The sequence below is a fragment of the Solea senegalensis genome, linkage group LG7 (genome assembly GCF_019176455.1).
Source record: "Solea senegalensis isolate Sse05_10M linkage group LG7, IFAPA_SoseM_1, whole genome shotgun sequence".
Taxonomy (NCBI): domain Eukaryota; kingdom Metazoa; phylum Chordata; class Actinopteri; order Pleuronectiformes; family Soleidae; genus Solea; species Solea senegalensis.
In genome coordinates, this window is record NC_058027.1 from 2,021,172 (window position 1) to 2,048,248 (window position 27,077).

The window sequence follows — 27,077 nt, forward strand, 5'->3', positions numbered from 1 at the left end:
GCTCCTGTCGTCTCCAGTTTTTCTCCGGCTCGCGTTCGTCTGCACCGCCGTGGCACAAACACGGCTTCCATTCAAAACGTGAAAATATCGTTTCCACCCATGAAGCTGTGATAAGTGGCGACAACATCTGCTCGTGCACTGGCTTTTGCACACAATCACACACCGGTATCAGTTGAATACTTCAGCGTTGTGTCCATGGATGTTTGTGAAGAAATCTAAATCATTAAATATGATACTTGGGAATTTGTTTGGAGCAAATCTGACACGGCATGAGAGACACATACTTCACTCTTTCACATTGATCACCATGAGACATCTAAAGATATGCAACCCCACAGAGATTTGCATGACTTGTTGTTTTGGCTTTTCAGGATTATTTTTAAATAAAAAACAGCAACGAAGCAGTTTCAAGAACTTAAGAATACAGAATAAAAATGTGTATTTTCTGAGGATGGTCATCTATCTACTGTCAAATAAATGTCATCAAGATGTTAATGAAGTTCCTTTAGTACGCCTCCTAACCTGAGGCAAAGCAGCAATAAGGTGAAAGTGCCAAAGCATAAATCACTGAAGTGCTCGTGCCTTTTTAAATATCAATACAAGTGCCGGTTTGCCCTTTGTGAACAGATATATTGATTAACGTCTGCACCTCCTGCCGCTTCAGGTTTGTGGGAAATCACAAAGCTGCTGAAATAAAATGCTTCTTTTATTTTAAGGAATCCTTTTAACACAATTTAAAAATCTGGAATGTATGAAAATGAAATATCATGAGAAAAATGAAAAACAAACAACTCACCATATGAAAAGAGGTGTTTGCTCAGTAAATAGCCAATAAAACCAAATGTTGTCCATCCTCGCAGACTATTTCCGCACGTTTGCATCTGTGTTGTCTCGTCCATAACTCACAGGTAAGTGAGCATGACTCTAATTCCAGGCCCATCCTGAATCAATAGGCCTTGTTCTGTGATCCACGGTGGCAGAAGAAACCTCAATCACTACGATCTTCAAAGGAGTTCAGAGAGCAGCCCGGTGCAGAGCTGCGTTTACGTGCATCCATGACTCGGGGGGAGGGCTTGGGGAGCTCCAGAGGGCAAATCAAAGTTAAAGATTAACATCGGTTGCGTTTGTGTTTGTGTGAAAACAAGTCGCTGTGAAGACAAACTATTCTTCCTGTGCTCTCAACGGCAACAGCCGGGTTTTCTGGCCAAGAGAATTAGTCACAATTCAGACTCATTCACGGCATCAACACAAACACGCCAAGAAAATACAGAGTATAGCGTTGTAATCTACTAAATCACAAATAAAAGAATATACTTGTTAAAGTGTAAGTGGGTTCTTAATTTAAGAACATTTCAGTCTGTCCAGCTGTTCTATCGTTTACTATATGTTATTATAGCTCGACTGGTTTGTACATGTTGATCTGTTCAAGTTCTTGCAAACATAATATCATCAAAGTTGGTATCACAGCCTATTTCTGCTTCTCTTCTGCCGTTTGTTTGAGTTCAACGTTTGCTTTGCTGGGACAGACAGTTGTTTTGGTTTGAACTAAAGGTGTGAAGGAGCTTCTTTTTCTCGTGTTCCTCTCTGTGCTCCTTGAAAGACACTGAGGTCACAGCATAACAGCTGTTTTTGTTTCAGGCGACTCTTGGAACATTCTGACGAGGCAAATGCAAGTGAAGGTTATAGCTCCTTGGATATTATGAACATCGCAACGCTGAACAGGTTTGCAGAAAAAACGACTAGATTCACTGAACACTTTGATATTAAGATGCACAAGAGCGATGATTAGCAAACATTAAATACTAGTTTTATGAAAAAGCTTCGTCGTTACTTACACTGTTTTTATCATTCTGATATAAACTGATAAAAACTATTCTGATATAACTGCCGTTAAACATTCCACACCAGAAACCTTGAGCTGTATAGTCTGTATAGAAAGCATTAGACAGAAATACGCCACAGTAAAGGCAGCTGCGAGATGACTTGGTTTGATTTTCACAGCTTACGTCACAGCCACTGGACAAAAGACAAAAATCATGTTGCAATCGTTCTTCTTCTACTGCAGGAAAAAATGTTATTGCAGTTTCGCCGACAACGGACTTTGCAAATGGAGCTTGGCAGATGTTTTAACGGCACGGTGACCAATTGAACGGTGAACTGTTGCTGTTATATTGTCTTTAATCTAAGTTTGCAGTCAGAGAGGCAGGTGAGAGTCTATAGCCCCTTTTCCACCTATGGTCCCAGCTCACCTCCACTCGGCACGGCGCGGCACGGCACGGCACGGCACGGATTAGCAGTCACCTTTAGTGTAACTTAATGAAATCACTAGAATCAGTTCAAAAGATATACAGCGGCAGGGTTTGTTTGATCAGCAGTGCTGTCGCTAAATAAATGCCGTGCCGTGCCGTGCCGTGCCGGTGGAAACACGGCATAACTTCTTACAGGTCAGAGATTCACGTCTGAATTTAGTATTGTCAACATGTTAAAGTTGGGTAATCCAGTTTTGACCGTGGCACACTGTGTACAGTACATCCTTAAAATGATCTGAAAATAATAATAATTGAACATATCACACAAACGTGAGGTGTAGAGTTTCATGGGCAGCGATAATAGACCTGCGTTTGACTGATGGATCAGCACTGAGAGGTTTACCTTGCATGCATAAAAACAAGAAGAATAAAAACACACGCAGTCCTCAGGAAGGACTCGTGCCGCTCAGACAGGTGGACGGTCACTTTGCTCAGCCGAAGCAAACGGCTGGATTCACTCTGAGCCAAGAAATACAACCACCAGTCTCCGCCCTTGTGAAAAGTGAAATAAATGAGTAACAGCACATCTAAAAAAGAGACATTTCTCTTCAGTTCTTGTCCAGAGTAGCGAGGCATGCGCCCTCTCCACCTCCCACTTTGCCAGATTGGTGCTGTGACCAAAGCTCGGTCCCTGGGTGGCTTGTTATTCGGTAGGCGTGGTGGCGACGGGGCTGAGGATGGGCGTGTGTAAGTCCCTTATTGGACACATGGGGGAGATGGCCCTGTGGCTGAAGTACTCCACGACCTGTTTGGGAACCTCTGCCAGAACACATTTAGCCAGGGCCGCAGGTGAAGCCTGCAACAGAGACAGAGAGTAACTGGGCTCGTCAAAGGAATTCATGAATGTTTGTTTTCACAGCATTTTCCAGTCATGTGACAAATTAAGAGCGATTATGTCTGAGTCATGTTGTGTGCTGATCTGATCTGGTTCAATGTTCCACTCATTTGAAACTGGGTGGCTACGGTGATCTCTATCAGAATCAAGTGGCAACGGCTCGTGATGTCACCCAGAAGAACCTGAACTCCCGTCTCCAGACTCTGTGTTATTTGACATGTGTAGTACTGAGGTTAGGCAAACCCGGTTTCCTCCCTGAAGCCGACCCAGAAGTAAAAATATATTAAATAGCCATGAGGGGGAAACAAAAAGAACGCTGTTGGAATGGAATCATTTCAGGCACACATGAGTGACATCACAATCGCTTACTATCATACTATTATATTCATTATTCCATAACCATCCATTTAAACAGAGCTGTTTTAGTCACTGGTAACCAGGTCTATGGAAGCGTCTGCATGTGTTTCATCACTCATTTAACAAAAATGTTTCCATGACACGAGACATCGAGCCAAGAAGTGCGACTGACCGGCAAAAATAACACAGACTGCACATAAGAATTTATTATTCCATGAGTAAATTTATGGATCTGCCCCAGATCAGTGATAACCATCTGTGTCTGAGCCTTCAAAAGCTGCCCATTTGATAACTAATTCAAAAATAGATTGAATTTTCATCACTTCATTAGCACAGCAGTGAGAGAACTGAACAGAAAGTTAAAAGTCAAGTGACGAGCGACAGATAAAGAAGAAAAACACACACACTGACCGTCTTGAAGTCTCTGAACGGCACAAACTGCACGATGTCCCTCAGGACCGGCTCGCCCTTCGGCGAGCGCAGGACCCCGTCGTCCCCGTCCAGAATCTGCATGTCTGTGAAGTCTGCGTTACCCACACCGACGATGATTATGGACAGAGGCTGGTACGAGCCTCGCACAATGGCTTCACGTGTGTCTGCCATGTCTGTCACTACGCCGTCCGTGAGGATGAGGAGGATGTGGTATCGCTGGAAGAAGATGAGAGCTCTCAGTGTGGAGTTAATCCATCATACTGTGTGTGTGTGTGTGGTCTGAAGTATCGGCCTTTGCTGATGTAGAAAAACACCACTGTGTGGAAACAATTATGTGTGTATGGTACTTTATTAAAGTGGAATATTGGAGTGCGAGAACATGAACACATGAACATGCTGTCACTGACCCATGAGAGGTGGTTAGTGTGTTGTCCCGTGACTGTGTGTGTGTGTGTTTTCATAAATGTTTTCTGCAGCTCATTCCTGATTTGAGAGGAAATGACACTGAGACGATAATTATTATGCTGCTGGAACACAAGCGATTCATTAAAACAGGTCAGTGATTAAAAAAACAACAACGCCCAGACTTATAACAACAACATGGCAATCTGAAAACTAACTCAGTGTCATTATATCGTCGGGCTCCTTCCTTTCTGCCGTCGGGCATCTTCACTCACTTAGGAAACTCAGCGGGAAACACGACTACAAAGACAAAACAGTACAAAGGGACACTCACAGAAGCGTCTTTAATGTTGCCGTCGCCTGCTGCCAGCTTGCCTATCCTGTTAATGATGGGAGAGACATTGGTCGGGCCGTACAGCTGGATCTTAGGCAGGCAGCTCTGGTAAGCCTCCACCACCCCTTGGATCTCTGATGAAACAGCACAGAGCAAAATGAAGGAGGACAATAGGACGATCCACGCCTCTCTGTAAACAAGCCACTGACGGGTCACAGCAGCGAGGCAGCAAGAGTCTGACTGTTCAATTATACAATTAGAACCATGATATTCATTTAACTGATATTTATGGTGGAGCCTCTGCTGAGCAGCTGCGCCATCACATTACACACGTTCATTCAGCATCAGCAGCACAGACGCACTTGACTGATGAACAGAGGCCTTTCTTTTTTTTCTTACCTTCACATTCATCGTCATCCGGATTGAAATTAATGGCAAAGTCATGAGACACCTGGAGATGAAACAACATTTTGTTCAGTTAAGATGTTAAAGTGGCAAGAAAGGAGAAAGTCACTGAACCCTTTTTTCAAATTAATTGCATGTGAAGATTCCATTTTATAACCAAACCATGCAGAAAAACAGTCCCTAATTATATGAGCAGTGACTAAATGACTGAATACTTTTACGTGACATCACATAGGAAATGGACACCAATCAGTTGTTCTACAACCTTTGTTACAGAGACCTTTTTAGATCCTACATCAGCGTAAGGACTTTTAAAATCATTTATAATCAGCACTCTATGGCAAGATATGCACATTTAATAGCTAGTCTAGATATATATTATATCAAATCAAATCATATCATATCATATTATATTATATTATATCATATTATATTATATTACAGATGCATGTAATCTCTTAAAATACAATCTTCCTGTCCACAATTGTAATGTAAGACATTTCCCATTCATGCAGATAATGTTTGTCATGATACAAATATCTTTGCACAGCAGCCACGTTCACATGTTTTAGCAGGAAACACAACACAGGTGTCACTGATAAACACATGAATAAACACTCACGTACGTCCGAACAATGTGACTGAGTGAATCAGAGAGCATGCACCCTGAGCAAGCCTAATGGAACTCAGCCGCCGTCCATGTGATCATTAACACCCTGTGATTTTCCAACTGTGACCTGTGAAAATGGCTGCTGCACAAAAAAAACGTTCACTTTGTCTGCAGATAATTAGTCCAGCACATGAGAAATCTTGCATTTGCTTACGTGACGTACTGTTCACATTCCAAACGTCCAGCTTACATTATGAATTATCACTTCTTCACACTATATTCACAATATTGAGCATATAAACTACACAAGGGTTTCTCAATCCTGGTCCTGGGGAGCCACTGAACCTGCAGAGGTTTCCTTCCTCCAACACACCTGATTCAAATAAACGACTCATTATCAGGCTTCTGCAGCACGTGCTGATGATGAATTGACCCTTTGAATCAAGTGTGTTGGAGCACGGAAACATCGCAAACGTGCAGGTTCAGTGTCTCCCTAGGACCAGGATTGAGAAACCTTGGACTACACTATACGCTTAATATCTGGTTTTGGTCTTTTATTGCCTTCCAAATGTCAGATTTATTTTATAATAATAATAATAATTATTATTATTCGAAGCCTCCTCCACAGTCAGTCAGCTCAGAGACGAGTGAGTCCTCTCCAGCTGGCTACTTTTGTAAAGTCATTCATGTCTTTACAGTGATTAACAGCCTGTATTCAGTGAGTGTGTAGAGGAGCTGCATGCAGACCACGCACCGAGCCACTGCAGGAGATTATGTTGTTTAACGTTTCATTGAATGGGTCTTTTTAAGAGGCAACATGTTCACAAGTAATAGCATTAAACGCAGTGATAAGCGCGGCTGTCTTTGTGTTGGATGATTCACTTGTAACGACGTGACGCGGCGTGCAGGTTTGTTCACCGGCTGTTTTACACAAACACTCCATCATCACAGCAGAGTCGTCGTTAAGTTAATGTCTTTAGATGCACCTGTGCTTCCCCAGCAAGTGCAACTGTGACACTGGAGTAAATTCAGTTTTTTAAGTGCAAAAGCAGAACAATCAGAGGCAGAGCAGACACTGACGTGTGTCCAAACACAGGTGGTCAGGAACACACTGTAACCACGTGTTAAAGAATTGCCTTCAGAAACGTCAACCCGAACAAGTAAGATGGGTCACACTTATCCAGCGGGGCGTAGTTTGAATGAAGGTTGCTGGGAAAGTTGTTAGTTTCACGTCTTCTCCAACAGAACATGATGATTTTTGTAAATGATTTTCCCGTTTGGAGGAAAATGGACGATAGGTGATGGCTGTGACATGGTGCTGGTCAAAGTACAAACCTGAGGCTTCACAGTGGGACTTATACTGTGTATTTGTGTATGACCCTAACCCAAGAATAAAAAAAGACAGCTGGTTACAGCCAGGACATGTGACGCTGTCCTCCACCAAAATATCAAGCTCACTATCCAGAGCCAAACGAGACCAATCAAAAAGCAAGAAAACACAATGACGCAGCTCCACAGATGGAGACTGACGTCCTCCATTCATCTTTTATTGTTTTAATCGCAAACACGAGATGTTTGCTCTGAAAATGTTGTCACCTCAGTTCTTGTCTGAGGTTACCGTCATGACAACGGACTATGAGGCGTCCCGTTCATCTGCTCTCTAATGTAACACATTGGATTCTTTTTTTAATTTATTTGATTTGTCCAATCTCAGTTTGCACGCATAATATTCTGTGTAATCTAGGATTCAAGAAGACCAGGTCCAGGTCATAGATGTAGCCTCTGTGTGTGTGGATGCAGTTCATCATTAGTCAAATGGCTTGATTATCATTCACCTGCACCAGCGACCAAATAAATGTGACTCGTGGAAGGCAGTCACTGTCACGGTGAATTAGAAGACTGATAGTTTGTATTTACTGAGCCATACTGAGCCTCGTGTTTCAGACTGACACCTACTTCATTATGATATGATATCAAACATATAGGGTCTTCTGGTTTGAGAGATTAACAGCAACACCATTCAACTGTATGTGTGTGTGTGTCTGTCTCTGGGGCTCTATTAGAAACACTGAAGTCTCTGGATCTCAATGTCCAATTTGCTTAAACAAATGCTCTCACACTCACACATTCTTATGTAAATTGAGCGGCAGCACTGCAGGGCCTCTTTTTTCCTTTGGAATATTTTATTTTCTAAAGACAAGTTGATATTTTAAGACAGCGGCCTTATGAATAAAAATAAGCCAACTAATTAGTATTCAAATGTGAAAATATGGACAGAATGACAAATTACATCATAAAATGGGTCAGAAATCAACTTCCTCTATGTAAAATTCCATGGTAGAGAAAATAGAATAGAATAGAATAGAAAACTGTGATTGTAAAGATATTAACAGAAACACTCACCTCATAATTTGGGGGAATTCTGGCACCAAAACCCAAAGCTGAAAATCTTTTGTCACTGAAATAAAAAAACAATATGATTCAGTTAATTTTTATTTTTCCACAGTCGAAACGTCACGTCGTTTGCATTTCATAAATGTTAAAAGCTTAAATTACAAATGTATGGAAAATTCCCCCAATGGTCCCTCACAGCATTTGCACCACTTTAGTCTTTATTCTTTCCATTTTTCTACACACAACTTAAATGAGCAGAACGTGGTCATTGTCAAAGACCAGGGTTTGTTTTCTATTTATAACAAGACAAAGTCTGAAAGCATATGGAAACGATATAGTGTTATAGATTAATAATCTCATACTAACCTTTCATCATATTGTAATAATTAATCATTTTTTTAGGTCTTTGCTTATTAACAACTCAGCATCTGTCAAATGATCTGGAACGTCTCTGCTGCAGAGAAACAAAGAGTCTAAAAGTGAGTCAGACAATAAATGCAATAAAACACGGATCAAGTGTTTCAGAGATTGAGAGATGGCCTCGGGTCATTTGTCACATGATGAACAAGTGAGTCTGTCTGCCTGTGCTCATCTGATGAAATCAAAACATGTAAATGATTAACTTTCACATCTGAGCAGGCAAAAGTGACTCATGGAGTTCCCCAAGGCTCCGATGTAGAGCCTCTTCTGTTTAACATTCACATGCTCTCAGTAAACTCGGATTACACAATACACCACCATCATTATGGACATGTCACATTACACACACACACACACACATACATCTGAATGTCCCAGAATCAAAGGTCATTTTTTGGAATAAGCATTAAATGAATGATTTGTCTCGATTCAGCCTGACTGAAGATAAAAGACACAAAACTAACCAGGAACCCTGCAGTCATCGACTCAGACCTTCACATTAGCACAGTAAGACGTAAGAGTAAAGGTCTCTCTTAAAGATCAGGGTGCAGCTGACTCTGAAAACTGTTACTTGAGACCAAGATAGTGAATGAAAGCCCTCACAGGTGTCAGATCTTTACACTTCCTGTCTGTCAAAGGACTGTCTTCCAAACCCTGCTTTGGCCAAAAACACCTATGCTGCTAATCATCCAGAGCCTTCAGCTTTGCCTGGGATACATCTGCTTTCTGTCCCCAGAGTGAGAAATAAAGCAGCATTCAGGTTTTACGCTCCACATGTCTGGAACAAACATCCACCGCACGCCTGCTGCAACTCCCAGCTCTTTCAAATCTCTACTTTTCTGTTTTTATATAATACTGTCATTCATTTTGTGACTTTCTTTCACAAATAGTTGCATCATCGTATGTTGCTTTACATTTTCGTTGTATTTTTGTTAAATGCACTTTTGTTTGTCTTTGTTGTCTTTTGCAGACATGGAACTTCCTTGATTCCTTAATTCCCCAATTTATACTTGTATATACAAGTCTGGGCATACTGTGTATTAAATAGAAATACAACAGACTAGACTCTGTGTTTACTGTAACCCTCTGGAACAGGTAGATTTATGATAAGTGGTCTGTGTCTCTTATCAGAGCATTAACAAAGCGACCACAATGTCTGCAGCCCGGTGCCGTTACACAACGACGTCCCCAGCGCTTTAGAATTGAAGTTTGGGGACAAACATTAAAAACAAAACATGTTAAATTCATTCACTGAGGACATTACTGTGGGTGCATCAAAGCGAACCCAGTGAATTTTACACGAGGGTTTTTCTTTGTGATCATTTATTTGGTGCTGATTGGAGAGTTGTTTGTCTTTGAGCTCATTTGGCTTTGATGCTTCTTCAGAACTGTTTAATCAACTCTGACGGGTGTGAACGTCGGCTGAGAGGTGATTGGACAGAGGCAACTTGGACTGAGTTGATTTTCGTACTGTAATAATAAAAGTTTGAATTGCTGTTATAGTTGCAGCAACAGAGAATTAGTTGTTTTTTTCTCGTCCTCTAAGAAGTTGGAGGATAAAAAGGACAGTGTGTGTGTCTTTTCCCTTCCCAACAACAACAACAGCCTGCAGCCAATAAAAAGACATCCTTGAATATGATATATGGGGCCATTTAAAGCACATATTTGTTTTAAAAAGAAAAGGAAAGAATAAGATATATGAGAACGTATTCATCTTCATCTCTCGTATGCTAATGTACGGTCCTGTATAATGATATAAATACACTCCAGTAACATTATAGCTAACATTAACTGTGTATTTGGTTCTGTCTGATCAGATTTGTATCCGTGTAGAAAACTGTGACATGTTTTCTTGTCATAACAAATTGTTCTCCTCCAGACTCTCTCCATTCTTTTATGATAAATTGTCCTTGGAGCCGTCGCGAAGTGCACTTCATAAAAGTCTTAAGATAATCAGTCCCCGAGATGTAGAGACATAACACAGCACCTTCAGCTCAGAGAGCAGACCAATATACATACATATATATATATATATATATATATATATATATATATATATATATATATATATATATATATATGTATATATGTATATATATAAGTCACGCTCCCCAATCTGAGATCTGTCTGTGGACGTCAGCACATGTGAGGAGCCTGCAGGGAGATGTGGTCGCTATCATAGCATTCCCAGCAAGGTAAGCCTCAACCCACACAGACACAAGCTCATCACTCCAGCTCCATAATGCACTCCTCTGCACGGACTCTACAATCCCACATCACCTATATTCACTAAAGGCTAAAAGGTTTGCCTGCCCACGATTTTACTCCTCAACAACAATTCCAACTTGAGAGGGAAGGACTGCCTACACTTTCAGTCACTGTTACCCCGAGAGGCACGTTTCTCCATGTGTGATGCTCTTAGCTAAACATGAAAACAGTACAAGGTACAACCATGAGATGCTCATTTTCAGTCCCCAGTCTTATCTCCTGGATCCTATAATTAGCCAGGCAGGAGGATGAGGATGCATAAAGAAGAAGTCACAGAGTTAATCCTCCTCTGGCTTAGTTTCCACAGATGAAAGAAAAAAAGAGATCGTATTATAAATCATTTCCCAAATGATAAGGAGGTATACCTACACACCTGCCTGCAATAACTTCACTCACTGCATCAGCCAGTCACAATGTGCAACTACAGAGACTCCAAAAATATCATTCTTTTCAAATAATAACGGCAACTGTTTTTAATGATTCTTGAGTCAGACTTCACGCCGCAACCCCTCTGTCATCTCACCAGCAACAATGCCTCCCACTTCTTTTTGAAGTGCGTGCCATCCTGCTGTCCTAGCCGCTGTCGCCGCATGTGTTCGCTCGGGGCGACGGGCCTGTGTGTGCGAGCTAAGTGGGAGGACCAGTGGCTACAGCAGATGCTGGGAGGAAACTGTATCATTCACGCACTACCCACTACTGTGAGGAGCGTGTTAACACCGGCACGGCACGGCACGGCACGGCACGGCACGGCACGGCACGGCACGGCACACTGCCGATTGTGTTTGGCAGGCACACACAATAACATATGTCGATATGTGTGTGTGACACACATTATAACACATCTTTTTTTACTCTTAATAACCGTTTGCTTGATGTGTGCACCTGTATTCATGGACTCTGTTTTTGACTCATTTGCAGTCTGAATGGAGAGTGGATGTGGGCGGGGTCTGTGTCACTGTGCAGGTTGAATTTTACATCTGTGACAGCACATTTGTCACAGGCTTCGTCTTCTTCTCCAAACTTTCCGGTCACCGTTTCTGAAGAATAAGGTGTTGGATTGAGTGAGTGCACGGTTGAAGGCTTTATCGTCATTGTACTGAATACAATGACAACACAGTGGCGTTTAAAGACAGTCAGAGTAAAGAAAGAAAGAGCGAAAGAAAACACGACATGACAGGAAAATAAAAACACGACATGACTCTGTAGTTCACAGCCTGTTGTTAAATATCGCACAGTTAATGTTTGACGGCCTGTCCACAGTGTGACCCCGCCTTTCACCCACTGTCACCTGGGATTGGCTGCAGTGACCCGTGACCCTCATGTGGAGGATAAAGTGGTAAACAACGGGTGGATGTTCTTTAAGTGTTTGTGAGTCAAAAAATGACCTAGAGTAAGAAACTCCCCCAGGGGGAAATGGTTTGCCCCAGTTTGCAGTGCAGCAGAGTTTAGTTTAGATCTGTACAATTACATAAAGGACAGGACAGTATAGTATAATATAATATAGCAACAAGTAATCTCTAATAAAAAGCAAATGTGATTATAGTCATATAGTGTTTTCTATATGATATAATCAATAGATTGACTGCAAACTGCAATATATTATTTTCATAAACTGGTTCATCATTATCTTGGTTAGTTTTAATGTGAGAGAGAAACTGATGTGTGTGTAGCTGATTCATATCAAGGTCAAAGTGTCGGCTTTTTTCATGCCTTATTAAAGATAGAAATCCATGAATATTTTTGGCAAACACTGCGAGTCATTAGCGAGCCACGGAGGAGTTTGTCCACAACTGTGTCAGTTGATTGCAGCGTTACCGGGCGTCGTCTTCAGCCCCAGATTAGCCTCAAACATGAATAAAGACCACAGAGGCCTAAACGTGATTGCTCTCATTTTCCCAGATACAAACAGTTTATCATGTGTAGAAAAAAACGGCTTTAGCGCGGATTAAATTTGATTTACCACCGTGGACACAATGCAGATGATAAATAACATTTTAGCCGCATGTCATTTGCTGCTTGTTTGACAACGTGAGGCTCGTAGAGGGAGAGAGTGGGAGAGACAGAGAGAGAGGGAGAGACAGAGAGAGAGAGAGAGTTCAAATGCAGAATCCATTTTCAGTCAAGAGATAAATTGGAGATGGAGGGGCTGCTGGTCAAAAGCTCAGTTTAGTGCACTGTATGACAAACTAGTGAGCACAAATATAACATGCAGCAGCAGCAGCAGCAGCAGCGTCCTCTGGCCTTTTTTAGCACTGCAACTTTTCCATTACAGCCCTCGTGTGTGTGTGTGTGTGTGTGTGTGTGGTTTGTATAAAGTGGCTGGTTTCAGAGTGAGAGAGCTCAGCAACATGAACCCTCTGCAGCTCTGTTACAAAACCCCGCGTGCAACAGAGAGACAAAAACCACCGACCAACCTGTCGTAGTCCTGACAGATCTCGCCGACTGCTATCAGAGCCTTCAGGTACTCGTTGGGCTGGTACGGGTTGATGTAGTGTAGTGAGCAGCTGTTCCTCGGGTCTCCATTGGATGCTGTGAAGTCAATGGCAACCTGGAGGAAGGAAGGAAGGAACAAGAGCTCAACATGAACAATATGATATGAACTGTACTTTATTTTTGACTCGCCAAGTTTCTGCAAAGACTATTATTCGTCTGCTCGTTATGATATAGTGAGATATTCTTTGTGAGCGAGCCAGGAACATGCCTAATGGCAGCATAAATTATCTCATCGGAGGCAGGAACTTGCACTTGTTACACCCACGTGCGCTGAAGCACCGGTAGCTTCCATACACTTTAAATCCAAGCAAGAGGAGCCGCATGTATCACAGCAGCACTCGTGATTAATATTCACAGCACGGAGAGGCAGCGCTGCAGAGGCCAGACCAAAGGGCACGAGTTGAGTGAGGTTAGAATTTATTCCTGCCTACAATATAAAAACCTCAGAAACTGTGCATGCAGACAAAAACACCACGAGGGAATTCTTTGATGATTAAAAAAGCTCAATCCTAAACAAAACCTAACACGGTACTGTACATACAGGGAACCTGAGAGTAGTAATTCATAGCCGGTGCAGTGAAAAGCTCAGTGAAACTTAATTAAAACTCCTAACTCAACTTACTGTAAAGTGAATTTGGCATCCTCCCATGATGTAATCCAAGAAGGAATAGACTCTGTGCAGCTGCAGGAAAGAGAGAATATTTACTTAAAGGCACAACCTCAGAGTGTTCGCTTCAGAAGAGAATAAAACGTGTGCGTGAGTAAATTCAAATGAACAAATCTGCTGTTATTTGTCTTGTAAAAGCAGCGGAAACTCAAAATATCCAGAGTGTAAATAGTGATTTAAGCTTTTAATTATAATTAAATGTGGATTCACCACCACACGAGTATATGTTGCCTGGTGACGTTCCCCTGCTGCACACAGGAAGTGACTCATTCTACGTCACGACCGATGGAGGCGCGGCTGAATCACAACGTTAGATTATGGCTTAAAATGGCAAAGATGAGACCATGAAAAGATTCTCCACCAAACCTGGAGGCTCAGCAGCTCCACAGAGGAAAGGCTTCGAGCACCTGGGTAATTAATTGGTAATTACTCAGAATTCCTCAGGGGAGTGACAGAAGTTACTCATTGGAGCTTTAAATGTTCCTGTTTAGACTTGCAAAGCAATGAAAATAGTGTTGTAAATTGTTTAATATAATAAAAAGCCTGTGAGTTTACGAGCGCCAGTCGCTCCCTTTAGTCTTTGACTCTGATTTACGGAACACGATTCCCCTCGGCAGCAGATTCATACCTTGAGGTCGCTGAGGATGACGACCCCTGAGTTTTTATAGTTCCTCTTCTTCTGCTTGTACTTGGGATTCACACAGTCCCACGTCACCTTAAACAAAGGGAGTGGAAGACAAAGCGCACAGGCTGAAACCTCATGTGTTCTGGATGCCGGTCATATATCTTCAGCTCGTGACATTGGTTTCATCGCTGATGGATTCAGCCGAGGAAAATGAGAGGCATATTGGAAACAAATGAAAAAGATACGCAGCTCACTGACCTTATTTCCACTGGAAATTTTCTGCATTTCCCTGAAAGTGGTGTAGAACTCGCCAATGAAGTCGTGCTTCCCCCTCGAGTCGTAGTCCCACACGAGGCACTGTCGCACACACACACACACACACAACAAAAACCAGGTTTAATGGTGACATCGATGTAAAGGTAACAAATCCACTTGTGACACGCGTCCAGGGTTTAATCAGAGTCGCCATTTTGGCTCAGATATTTCTCCTCCTCATTTCCCTCCTCTTGTGTTGTCAAAAATGCACGTACTACACAAAGTACGATGAAAAAGTTGAAATAAAACTTTTATTTCTGTTCTCTGTGATGAAGCTACAGCCTCGGCAGTGTTTCATAAACAGCAGTAGAGGGCAGGAGGACATTTCCATTAATCCGAGCACATTTAATGTGCTGCCCTAGAATGTAGGGTCCTTTTAGTTTAATGTCTCTAATAAGAAATCCTTTTTTTTTTTATCCATTTCCAGCTAAAATACAAACATCACATTTACATGATAACCAAAACCAGGACGTTTACATTAACGCTAATCGGAACGACCATCGGCACAAACCGTACACACAGTATTCAAATTTACATTTTCATTCCGAACAGACTTTAATTCCAATTACTGGTGTCCATGTAAATAACAGTGGTGTTGACTGTCTTATCTCAGCTGAAGGGATTGTGGCAGCGGTCTTTCCTCACCTTGAGCTTCCGCTCTTCATCACAGCTGCAGAGGGATATGAGCGACACTTTGAAAGGCTCCCACACAGGGTTCAGGTTGTTTTTAATCACCTGTGTAAGGGAGAACACCCGTACATGTGAAGACGTGTCGATGAAGAGCTGCTGACGGAGCTGAAGAGAGGAATACGGTGAGTTTACCTCGGTTCTGTGCACGAGCTGTTCAGTCTCATCGTCGTTGATTCGGTAGATTTCCAAAAACGGGTCTGATTTACTGAAGATGTCCTGCAGAAACAGACACAGACACAGAGTCGAGTTGATCAAGTATGTTTCGCAGATCACCGCAGGTCAGATTTACTTGTAAAAAGTCAACATTTATGCAAAAAAACAAGTTTTCGGAAAATATCACTGAAATAAAAATCTGACAAATGAGAATGAATTGGGCTCCAGTTGACACTTGGGATTTGGTCTCTAGTATTTCACTAATCAGCCAAATAATATTTGACATTTTTGACCCGTGGAGCTGTGATGAATAATAGATATAACACATCACTTATAATGTAAATCTAAGTTGTTGAATGGTTGTTGGCGCCGATGCCTCATCACGTAATTGCATGATTAAAGGTCAGGAGGGGAGGCAAACATAAAATTAACTGCACAGCATGGAGGGCAAATAAGCAATGTTGGGAAATTACACTGAGGGGGGAAACGTTCTCTGGTCCACGGTGAGTTCAGGCTGTTGATAGCTGTGTGTTTTTATGTCGTCATAGTAAGTGAATATGCATAAGTTTGTGCATCCTTTAGAGCATTGGTTCCCAACCTGGGGTCCAAGCCCCCCTTAGGGGGGCGCTGGTGATCACATGGGGCGGCGCAGAGCTTTGACTACTCTCAGTTTGTGAGGTTAACATAATTATATTTGTGCATCACCCAAATAAAAACTATCATTTCTTTTAACTATTTATCACCAACACTAAAAACTCACCAGTATCAAAAAAAGAAAACAAGGCAAAACCTTGGTTTTGATTTAGTGGAAACACAGGACAGTTTGTATCCACATACAATACAACTGCTGTTTATTTTTGCACATAAACTTTTGACTTTATTCTTTTTTGTGTGCAGGCTTTTGACAGGGGTTTGGGTTTAATAAAAAAACTGAACAACTACATGTTTCAGTTCATTAACAAAATTAAAATATAAGCTTCTATTTTGGGTTCATATATTTGTACATCAGTCATGAAGCTCACCGCACGTCACTGGACTGAAGTACAAGAGCAGAACAACAACAATTCAGGTCAACTGAGTGTTGAAGGAGGTCAAGACCAGCTGTCTGTCTGTCTGTCTGTCTGTCTGTCACAGCTCTGAAGCCTGCTCTTAATTTCTGAGGCTCTGATTGAGATAAGGGCTAAGATTTTTAGCGTGTGGTTAGGTTAAGGTTAAGGATTAGGCTTAGTTTAAGCTATCCAAACGTGTGTGTGTGTGTGTGTGTGTGACGGACAGTTTGTGAAGGTTGGGTGGTTGACAGGCGTCTGTGAACACAATGAAACAGTTGCTGCTGCATTTCCCGCCACATTAGCCAGATAAATCCCCCGAGGGAGCGGAGTGAGAGAGAAAAAAAAAAAAGAGCATCCACTCTTCGTTGTCATGGCAACAGCTAGCCAGTGGCGTCGGCAGCATGGACGGACTGAGCAGATGAGATGCGCGTGTCAAATTTTGAATCCCATGCTAACAAGAAAAGTGATGCTAAGATTAAAGTGTGCACAAAATCATGTTCTTCAATTTGACAAGGACACAAAAGTTCATTTGTCTCAATTATAAAATGTTTTATTTGTTTACAGCCGTATGGAGCGGCACCGTTCAGTATTTTCATATTACACTGATAAATCAATCGAGTGCAGACGGAGTGTTTCAGCATCTGTTTGTGGGAGGTTAGTTTGGAAAGTTGCCCAAACCGAGATCGTTGAGGGACATTATGAAGAATTGAGGCGCAGAGTAAATGGAGACGGAGACAAAGTTGCTTAAAATGACACGTTTATAATGACTCAAAGGGAAAGTTTGTCTGGTAACATGAAAGTCGCTCGTTTCACGGCTCGAGTGATGCATTTAAAACTCTTAACGACTCCATACATTCTGTGCCAACTTAAATTTGTTTAAACGTACGACAGATTATCATTGTAGAGAACGATGGGCTGAAAGCAGCACCACAATAATCCCTCCCTTTAACGGCCTCCATGGCTCTTTAACTCGGCCTGGGTTTTGTTTTTCTATAAAAGTGCATTTAATGTGTCGTGTAAAGTTCTTTCTGTAGCTCACAGAAACCAGACTCTCTACTGCCTCCTGTGGACATTTGACTTTGTTTCTATGTAAACGTTACAAACTACAGCTTTAAAGATGCTATAAAGCAACATTATCATTTACTTCTATCTTTATTAATATGTAAGATTGTGATTGGTAATTACAGTCGTGTGATTCATTAAAACAAATGCTTCACTGACAACTCTTTAATCATATATCAAAGGTTACGTTCCGGCTAAATCTCACTGACACATGTGGTCATTGTTTCCATCCCAACACATCATGAAACACATGTATTCACAGCAGTGAATTAAACGCATACATTAGTCATAAGATGAGTATATTATGCTCTGTAACATGGTAACAATGAATTTGAATAGAATATTCCATTAGTCATCGCGGTTGCTCATTGTTACACTCTATTGTGTCTATGATCTCTGCAGCAGTTCATCACAAATGCATCACACACAGAAGAAGGATGCACTTATTTTCTCTTTAGGTTTCACTTCACCGTTAAAGTGGCTGTAAATTGTGAATAAAAAATAATGTATACATGCTGTAGGAGATTTGAATTTCCCCCCCCCCGGTGTGATCCGGAGATTTGCATGCTGCGGCTCGCTCCCGAGAACATGATGTGACTTCAGATTGTCTGACTTGTAACAGGATGTGAGCTCCTGCTGTCTTTTTGATTGAAAAACGCCTTCGGCAAAGTTCTGACAGAGCGAGAGCACGAGTCGCTCAGGTCAGTGGTCTCAGCCTCAGAATCAATGCAACAAGTGAAACCACAGAGTTCACGTCATATCAATCAGTGTTGAAATAAAATAAAAACACTACACATGCACACTTGCTGCTAATAAACCAGGACTTGTGTGTTGGAGTCCCCGTTAAATAACATATGCTCTGCTCATCTCACCTTATCGTCGAGCTTCTTGGCACAGAAGCAGAGCTCCACATATCCGTTGTTGCCAGAGATTTCCTCAGCGTGCACCTGCGGGAAAATGAGATTCACGTTTAATATTTTTTGCATTTATTGACTTTGGTTCTCTGCGTCCGTAACGCTTTGACGATCTGTCTCCATCTGGGCGTGTCCCGGGGTCTCTCCGCTTGTCACGCGCACCATGTTTTCCAGGTGGTCTCCATCTGAGAGACACGTCTGGTCCCATCTCTGGCTCTTTATTGTAAAGAACTGCATTCGAGGTCTCGTTTGTCCAGAGGATGCAGCATATTTTCCTGTTTGTTCATTTCACCTTTTACAGAGTAAATTCTGAGTATTCGGAGCTGCATAGAAGAAGAGATTTGACCTTTGACCACAGATAAGCTATAGACTATAGTCTTGCTCTGGTTAATTCACTGATAAATATGTCTTAACACAGATAAAAATTAACCTCCGTTTTTGACTAATTTGATGCACTGACATCTAGAAGTGCTGTTTCGTGCTTTTGTATTTGAGTCATTTTAAGGACAACTCTTTATGGTTCACTCACAGTAAAAACACAAGCGTTCTCTCCACACCTCTGAAATGTTGCACTGAGCATGTCAATCCTTGTCAACACCCACTTTAAGTCAATACTGGGTACAAGGTTGTTTTTTCTTTAATGCCACTGTGTGTGTGTGTGTGTGTGTGTGTGTGCCCTGCAACGTGATGAATATGAGTTTCATTCTAAGATGGAGCTCTGAATCCTCTCCCCTCTTGCGTGCGTCATCCAGAAGACCTTCAATATGTTGTTTTTTTTTTCCCGGTTGAATCTGGTGTTGGATTAAGTCTAACTCTGGCAAGAGGTGAAATGAAAGCAGCTGCTCAGGGTGAGAGATGATGAGTGTCACCTACGTGCAACGGGAAGTCACTAAGGGGGGAACGCTCTGACCGCTGAACCACATAAACGTTCAGAATACCCGGTCCTTACAGTCTGCGAGTGGTGCCGTGAAGAGGGCACCACCTGGAGAAGTGGACTTGCTACGAGAACGCCTCGAGCCTGAAATCAGTGATTGGAACTCTTGTGCAGGTCACTGTGGGAATAAGGGGCTTTGGAAACGGTGCTATGAGTAATCGTCTCCTTGTATAACCAAAGTGTGTTTGAATTCTTGGCTGTCTGTGGCTTCGGCCTCAGAGTTCAGTTAAAGAAGTCAAACATTTGAAGGGAGGTGAAGCAGAACCGCGGCTTCTCTCGCTGTGGATCCAGGGGAGCAGTGGAAAGTGCTGCCAGGGTCAGGACACGTGGGTTATTTTTGCTTGACCGTTGCAGCTCAAACCCAGACAAGAGGAAGAAATGAAATGGATGGTTGCTTATGTGACAGAAATTGGACTTTTACTACCTGGAGTATAAGAGGCTTAAACTTTTACTGACACCAGAGGAGGAGATGAAAACAGAACTCGCTTTACTGTATTAAAACATTGCACACTGACGATTATTATGACTACATTCTGTACCTAAGTGATTATATAAACAAGATAAGGACTAGCAGCTACAATAAGTATGCAATAAAATGTAATTAGAAGAGGTGACTGTGCTGTGTGTGATCAAATAAGGCAGAGCAGTTACTTTGTGTAATTATATGCAACTATACACTTGTAAAATGGTGGTTAATGAACCAGCATCTCTACCATGCATCACTTGTCGTGAATGTGCTCGTTTCCTTGTGTGTATTATTCTGATGCATGACAGGAGCGGCACGTCGACATTAAAGTGCTCAGTGAGAGGCTGACGTGAAGCCTTCACATGTTTTACACAAAAACCTTCTATTCACTATTGATTATTCTGCGCAGCACTCACTGGCCATTAGCTATTAGCTCATATTTGAAGAGAAAGGTCGTAAACACAAAGAAACTTACTGTGATGGTGGATTTGCCAGCATATTTCCCATATTTCAACAACAAAGGCTTCACCATCTTCTTTTGGGCCACGATCTGCAGAAAGCAACGTAAACACAATCAGTTTTCTTCACAAAAGCCAATAAACGAAATGATTTTAAAGGAATAAAAATAACAGTTTTTTTAAATGGGTTTGTAAGACAGCAGCATCTGCCAACCTGGCCAAGAGTGCACTCCACACCTCCCAGGAAGTCATCGTCGCGCGTCCCGATGCTGTGAGTGCCGTGGATGTCGTAGACCTCGAAGCGCAGCTTCTGAACCTCTTCAAAGTAGTAATCCAACGTGAAAACCTTGGCAAAGACCGGGTGCAAGTTGCTCTTGATCACTTCTGTTCGGTCCAACTGAAAGACAAGACACAACAGTAATAATACAATCTTCACACTATTGTGTTTTTATATCTAAAAATGTGCAGTTTGACATTAAGAACAGCTTCTTTTTGACAAAATGACAGGAAATGGGGCTGAAAAACTGCACAAAGAGTATTTTGAGGAACACCAACATATAACACACAAATGACACGAGTGTGTGTCAGGAGAGTGATACGAGAGCAGACCACAGGCCTCTGACATCTAATCACGCCATAAACAAAACAGCCATGCTTGACTTTGACTGCCTGACACGCAGAAGCTGAGCTCCGCGAGGCTCCATCTGCTCGTGGTGCAGGATTTAGTGTCAGGGCGGTTTCATGAACACGAGTCGGTCAGTGGTAAAATGCAGATGTGGGATTAAAAACCTCAATCTAGCAAAGCTACAGTGCACGATGTCACAGAGGAGAATGTGACTGCCTGTGTTTCTCACTGTAATCTGGACCATGATCAAAGCAGCAGAAATATAAATAGCAAAAAAATAACTTACTTTCTTACTTACTACAGACGTTGTTTTCAGAGAGAATTTAAAAATGCAGTGTGACAGAACAACTTTAAAAAGTAGGTGGGGTTAAATTATGACAGATGAATTAAAGCATTAAATTAAAAACATAAATCAGTTTAAAAGAATATACAAAATACACATTTTAAATAAATATAAGGCTGAAGAACAGCAGTTTAATCCAGGACGGTGTATATGTCATCTATCTATCTAATTGTCAAATAAAGGCGTCATACTTTAAATGAGTGTTGTCTGTTCCAGTGTCATGTTGAATACAGTGAGAAATAAATGGTGGAAACATGAAGCTGTGACAGAACCATGACACACGCCTGTTTCTGCCAAATCCAGCGTTTGTTATAGAACATTTATGGATTTCTGGTCCTTCAGTCAGCATGGAGTAATCACACTTATCTATAGATCTTTGCTTTCATTATATAATAGAAACCATTCACACCATCATTTAGTGATCTCTCAACCTGAAAGTGACCAGAATAGAAACCACTGGATAATGGTGATGCTTTCAAATGATTTATATTCACAGTGATGCTTCCTTCTTTTCTTTTATTTACCCTTTCTGTATCCAGGAACGTCCCATTGGGACACAAAGTCTCTTCAAAGTCCTGGTCCAGATCAGCAGCACAAATACTGTAGTTACGGACAGAATATAAATAGTAGAACAACAGAGACATAATAAAGTAAACTGTTCTGATCTTGTTGGTCAGAACAGACCAGACCAACGAGATCCTTAATCTGAACCTCACAGAAAGGCTCGTGACGCTCCATAAAACACCTTTGAATGTTTTTAAAGTGGAGACAAATGGAACAAAACTAAGACAGAATGAGCAGGTGGAGATAATCTCAGCTGAGTCAAAGACAGACAACCATTCACTCTCACATGATCACCTGTGTTCAATCACCTAATCCCTAATCTGCATGAGTTCAGACTGTGGAAGGAAGCAGGAGCGCTTAGAGAGAACACACACACACACACACAGGGAGAAACCTGTCAAACCGGAATCCAAACCAGTGATTTTCTTGCTGTTAGGCAGCCATGCTGGCCACTGTACCACCGTGTGACACACTTAAGATAAACATCTATTTTTTTCTTTTCATTTATATTTGGTTCTTATTTTCCTTGTTTTAAATTTGTGATTCAAAATTGCATTTTATATTAGAATGGTTTGTTTTTTGAAATAAATCCTCCTCTGTCGTGGTTCTACATGAATGACCTCACTGCAGCTGATGTTAACCCTGTCGATTGTTCGAGTTCTGGTTTTTTTTCCTGGCAAAAATCCAGAAAGAAATGAAACCACGAGGTAGGAACTGGCTCCCGCGTCCTCCCCCTGTCGTATCTCCTCATTATCTTTCCTTGTCTTCTCCTCCTCCTCTCTTTGTGCCATCTGGATGGACAGATTCAGGATGAGTCTGATAAGTCTGTTTGTTGATGAAAGCTAATCAGAGCTGCAGATGAAAGGCTGTGCCAGAGTCTGTGACACCTGTTTGTCACTGGTCCGAGGCCAGAGCTGCACTGAGATCTCTGGCTCGTGATAACGACGCTCTTCTCTAATCAGCGCTGCCAGGTCGCTGGAGCATTATCTGCGTCGCAGCTCGGGTCAAATATCACGTTCACAACGATGTCATTAACACGGGGAGCATGTAGAGTCCAGTTAACACAGAGAGGAGAGGGGAAATGTCAAGTCTTCTCCGCCCTGATTCTGCATTTCATCTTAGAAGTGAAAGAAGGCAGCGATGGATTGAAAGCAATGAGTGCTTTACAAGTCAGTGAGCCATGAGCTGAGGGAAAGAGGGAAAGAGTGATGTGCTGCTGATGTGAGTGGGCTCAGCTTCTCACTCTGTTGTTGACGTAAGTAAACAATTTTGCCGGAGCGATCGTGAGGGGATTTGACAGCGGAGGATTGGACAACTTATGTCCACTGTCGTCAAGACTCTGTGATTTCATAGCATCTGAATTTGCTTCAGTTAGTAAAAACTAAAAATAACCATGACACATGAAGCCCAGGTCAGTCATCACACAACAGCTGCCAATATCACATTACAACCAAGAGCAATCTATCACTGTGTGTGTGTGTGAGAGACACTGTCAGCATCATCATCACTACCATCATCATCACTACAACAGCATCTCAGGGTTTTCATTTACACTCTTCAAACATCACAGGGAGCATCTTCAACGCGGCTCCCATGTGGTTTGAATCTGGCAGAGTTACAGTTCATTATTATCTCCAGTTTTTAGTTAATTGCTCAGGGAGGCAAGAATCTATACAATGAGACATCACAGTTTAACATTAACGTGTGTGTGTGTGTGTGTGTGTGTGTGTGTGTGTGTGTGGTTTTTCCCCCAATGAGCTAATTACTTCATAAACGGGGAAATGAGCAACCTGCTGCCTACGCTCCAAATCAGTGTGGGACCAATGCAAGGAAATCAACATTTTCAACTACAGCACAACCAGAGACAGACATCACACACTTGCAGAGCGGGTGAATCCATCGGGGAAGACAAAACCCTCTCTTATTGAATCATATTCCTCTGCAGATGATATTTGTTTTAGTCCAGAATGAGACACTGACTCTTAAACTTAAACTTATACGACAGGTTTTGATAAAAACGGACAGAGGAAATGTCGTCCTCTCTCAGATTTGTGACACCTGACAAAGGAAAAGGATGGAAGAGCAACAGTTCTGTCTGTGTAACCTTCAGTCGCTCTGTCATCAGGCAGAACAGCAGCAACAATAATGTGCTTAATGAAATGGAAATCGCAGGATGAATAAAAGATGTTTGCAGCTGAACGAGAACTTCTCAGCCTCCCACCTTTGACCAGATTCAACAAAAACAGACTTCAAAAGAAAAGGATTCTCACCTCTGTCCATTGTCCATTGGTCTGCACCATGAGCATGACACAGGGGTCGGATTTATTCAGCGTGTCTCGGTCCAGCAGAGCTTTGCAGGACACACGCAGCTCTACTTTGGAGACGCAGGCAGCCGGACCACTGAGGCTGGTTGCAGGCGACGTGGCCTCCTGAATGTCGTTCATCCTGGCTCAGTGCACGAGGAGCAGTTGCTGATGTGGAGGCTTCCGCTGTAGCTGCGAGGGACGGGTCCGTGCAGTGGTCAGCAGGAGGATCTCAGTGAAGACGTGGCAGAGGAGACGCACTCTTTTGACTTGTGTGTGGATGTGGGGAGGGAAGAACAGAGATTCCTGTTGAGACCCTGGGGACCAGACCAAACCCATGCTGTTATAAGTGCCTGTCAGATCTACGTGAGCAGCAGCAGCATCTCACCTCTGTAAGGATGAGAGACAGGACATGAAAGTGCTGGGGTTCTGCTTTCAGGGGTCAATATTGTTTTGTTTTTTTAAATGTTCATAATAGCACAAATTAGAATTAAAACTCAAAATAATAAACAAAAAGACTTCATATAATCATCTTCTGTGCTTTGCCACATTTTCATGAGCTACAGGAGGAAAAAAAAAATGTATTTACAGGGGAATAAACAGGATGTAGTCATGCATGAGTGTCTTTATATTCAAGAGAATATCATAATAATCATAATAGTGAAAAGAAAATCCGCTCTGCTTTAGTGTCCTTGAGCCACGAGGTTTCTGACCCTCTTTACTTTTTAAGAGGAAGAAAAAGAAGAAGAGAGAGAGAGAGGAGTGGGTTCAAATCCCTCTATCAACATCCTTCACTGTTCCACTGTCGGTGTCACACTGTTTGTCTTTCAGCACCGCGGACAGCGCCCGTGATCTTTTTTTTTTGATCTGTTTCCAGCTGCGGAGTCTGAAGCAGATGTTTCTGCTCCTCACGAGACAATAATAACCATAATGATAATCATCATCACAATGATAAACATTAATGTCAAAGTTCACCGAAGAAACACACGCTCAGTGTCATCGGCGATCAAACGCGAACCCCTGCGTCAGTGAAGCCGTTCAAACGCAACACGTTCGCGAAAATAACTTCGTTAGGACGAGGAAAGAAAGATGAAAACATCCTAATTCAACACAGTTGTTCAACTCTGAACACTGAAACCTGAGTCCGTGTCTGCTTCACTGATCTCAACACAAACTGCTCAAGTCAAGCAAACACACAGATACACTGACTTCTTACCTGTCTGCGGTTCTTTACTCTTTACACACACACACACACGTGTGTTTTATTCAGCTCCCATCACACACTGCTGGCTGTTTGTCCCTCTGGTTTGATCCGCCTGAAGTCATCGGTGAGCAGCTGAGGAGCTGAGGAGCTGAGGAGGGAGTGTGCTCCGTTTGCAGAGGATGAGGAGAATGGTCCAAACGCTGCTGCTGCTGATGATGATGATGATGCTGCTGCTGATGATGATGTAAAGATGGTGATGATCAGGCGTTTCGAGCAACAAGGGAGTGAGACATTACATATGCATGTGTACATACATATATATATATATATATAAATATGTATATATATGTATATACATATATATGCAGTATATGTATATATACATATACAGTATATATATGTGTGACTTGTGTCTGATCAGCTCAAACAAAAGCACAGAACCTGAGATAAACGTGGACACTGGAGGTTTGATTTTGTCAAATCTTTGAATAATTCAACAAAAGAGGCTCCATTAAAGGTCCAGTATGTGACATTCACGAGGGTCCATTGGCAGATATCATAATTATAATAATCATATACAAGTATATTTGTATAAAGGTGTAATCACTTTAAAATATGTTATGCCTTAAACTAAGCTCTGTATATGTACGTTAAGTAAGAGCCTTGCTTTCACGTGTACGTTAGTGTCTAATTGTTCGTACCTGCACTTTAAAAGCTGCTTTTTAATGTAATGTACAAATTAAAGTTGCTATTAAATTATATTAATGCCAAAATAATGTTTAATTTAAGGAACCTGCAGTTCTTACTCAGATATTCATGCAATACAGTAGGTGTTTACTTTTGACCCACATGAAGTTTTAATTCTGGTCCTCAAAGACAAAGGGTTTGGCCTCTGTTGGTTGTAAGAGCTGTGAGAGATTGATTGTTATGTGTTCCCTGACGTCATCCATTTGTCTGCAGTCTCACTATTAGACACTGGACGTTTAAATCACAATGAAAGGCTACTTTTTTATTCTCTGCTTGAATCTCTTGAGATTTAACATAAATATTTTAAAGTTTAAAATTGTTTTCCCAATATTCCATATACATAAATGCAGTTTACAGTGCATGATGTCATGAATCTATGAAATATTTAAATGACATAATGAACTAAGATATTAAAGTATAGACTTTAACAGACCTGAACACACACAGTATCTAGTAGAGATGAGTCAATAACACTGTTTCATATCTGATATCACAAGCTTGAGTATCTGATACAGTTTTAAGCTCTTTTAAATAATGAACTCACACATTATTTAGACAAACGCATTTGTAATTTCTCTGTACCTGCACTTTCTGAGGCATTTATGGAGATTAAAGAAAAGAAAATGTGGAGGAAGGCTCACATTTTAACACTCAATTATGATCTAATAACGATGTGTCAGGGTCACAGTTAAGTGCAGC

At 41.7% G+C, this 27,077-nt stretch overlaps 2 protein-coding genes across 2 annotated transcripts in view; both read right to left on the reverse strand.

Annotated features, from left to right (window-relative positions):
* The window catches only part of swap70a (switching B cell complex subunit SWAP70a), a 924,354-nt gene that overhangs the window by 684,475 nt on the left and 212,802 nt on the right, over positions 1 to 27,077 (reverse strand). The window lies entirely within an intron of this gene.
* cpne7 (copine VII) lies at positions 747 to 25,788 on the reverse strand. The gene is made up of 16 exons (XM_044029775.1): positions 25,644 to 25,788; positions 24,395 to 24,744; positions 20,807 to 20,989; positions 20,610 to 20,684; positions 18,693 to 18,767; positions 15,689 to 15,772; positions 15,512 to 15,601; positions 14,810 to 14,908; positions 14,555 to 14,641; positions 13,882 to 13,941; positions 13,181 to 13,314; positions 8,088 to 8,142; positions 5,069 to 5,120; positions 4,670 to 4,803; positions 3,913 to 4,149; positions 747 to 3,105 (listed from the first exon to the last, which is right to left on the reverse strand). The coding sequence occupies exons 2-16, from the start codon at positions 24,566 to 24,568 to the stop codon at positions 2,953 to 2,955; spliced, it is 1,692 nt and encodes a 563-aa protein (XP_043885710.1). The 5' UTR covers positions 24,569 to 24,744; positions 25,644 to 25,788; the 3' UTR covers positions 747 to 2,952.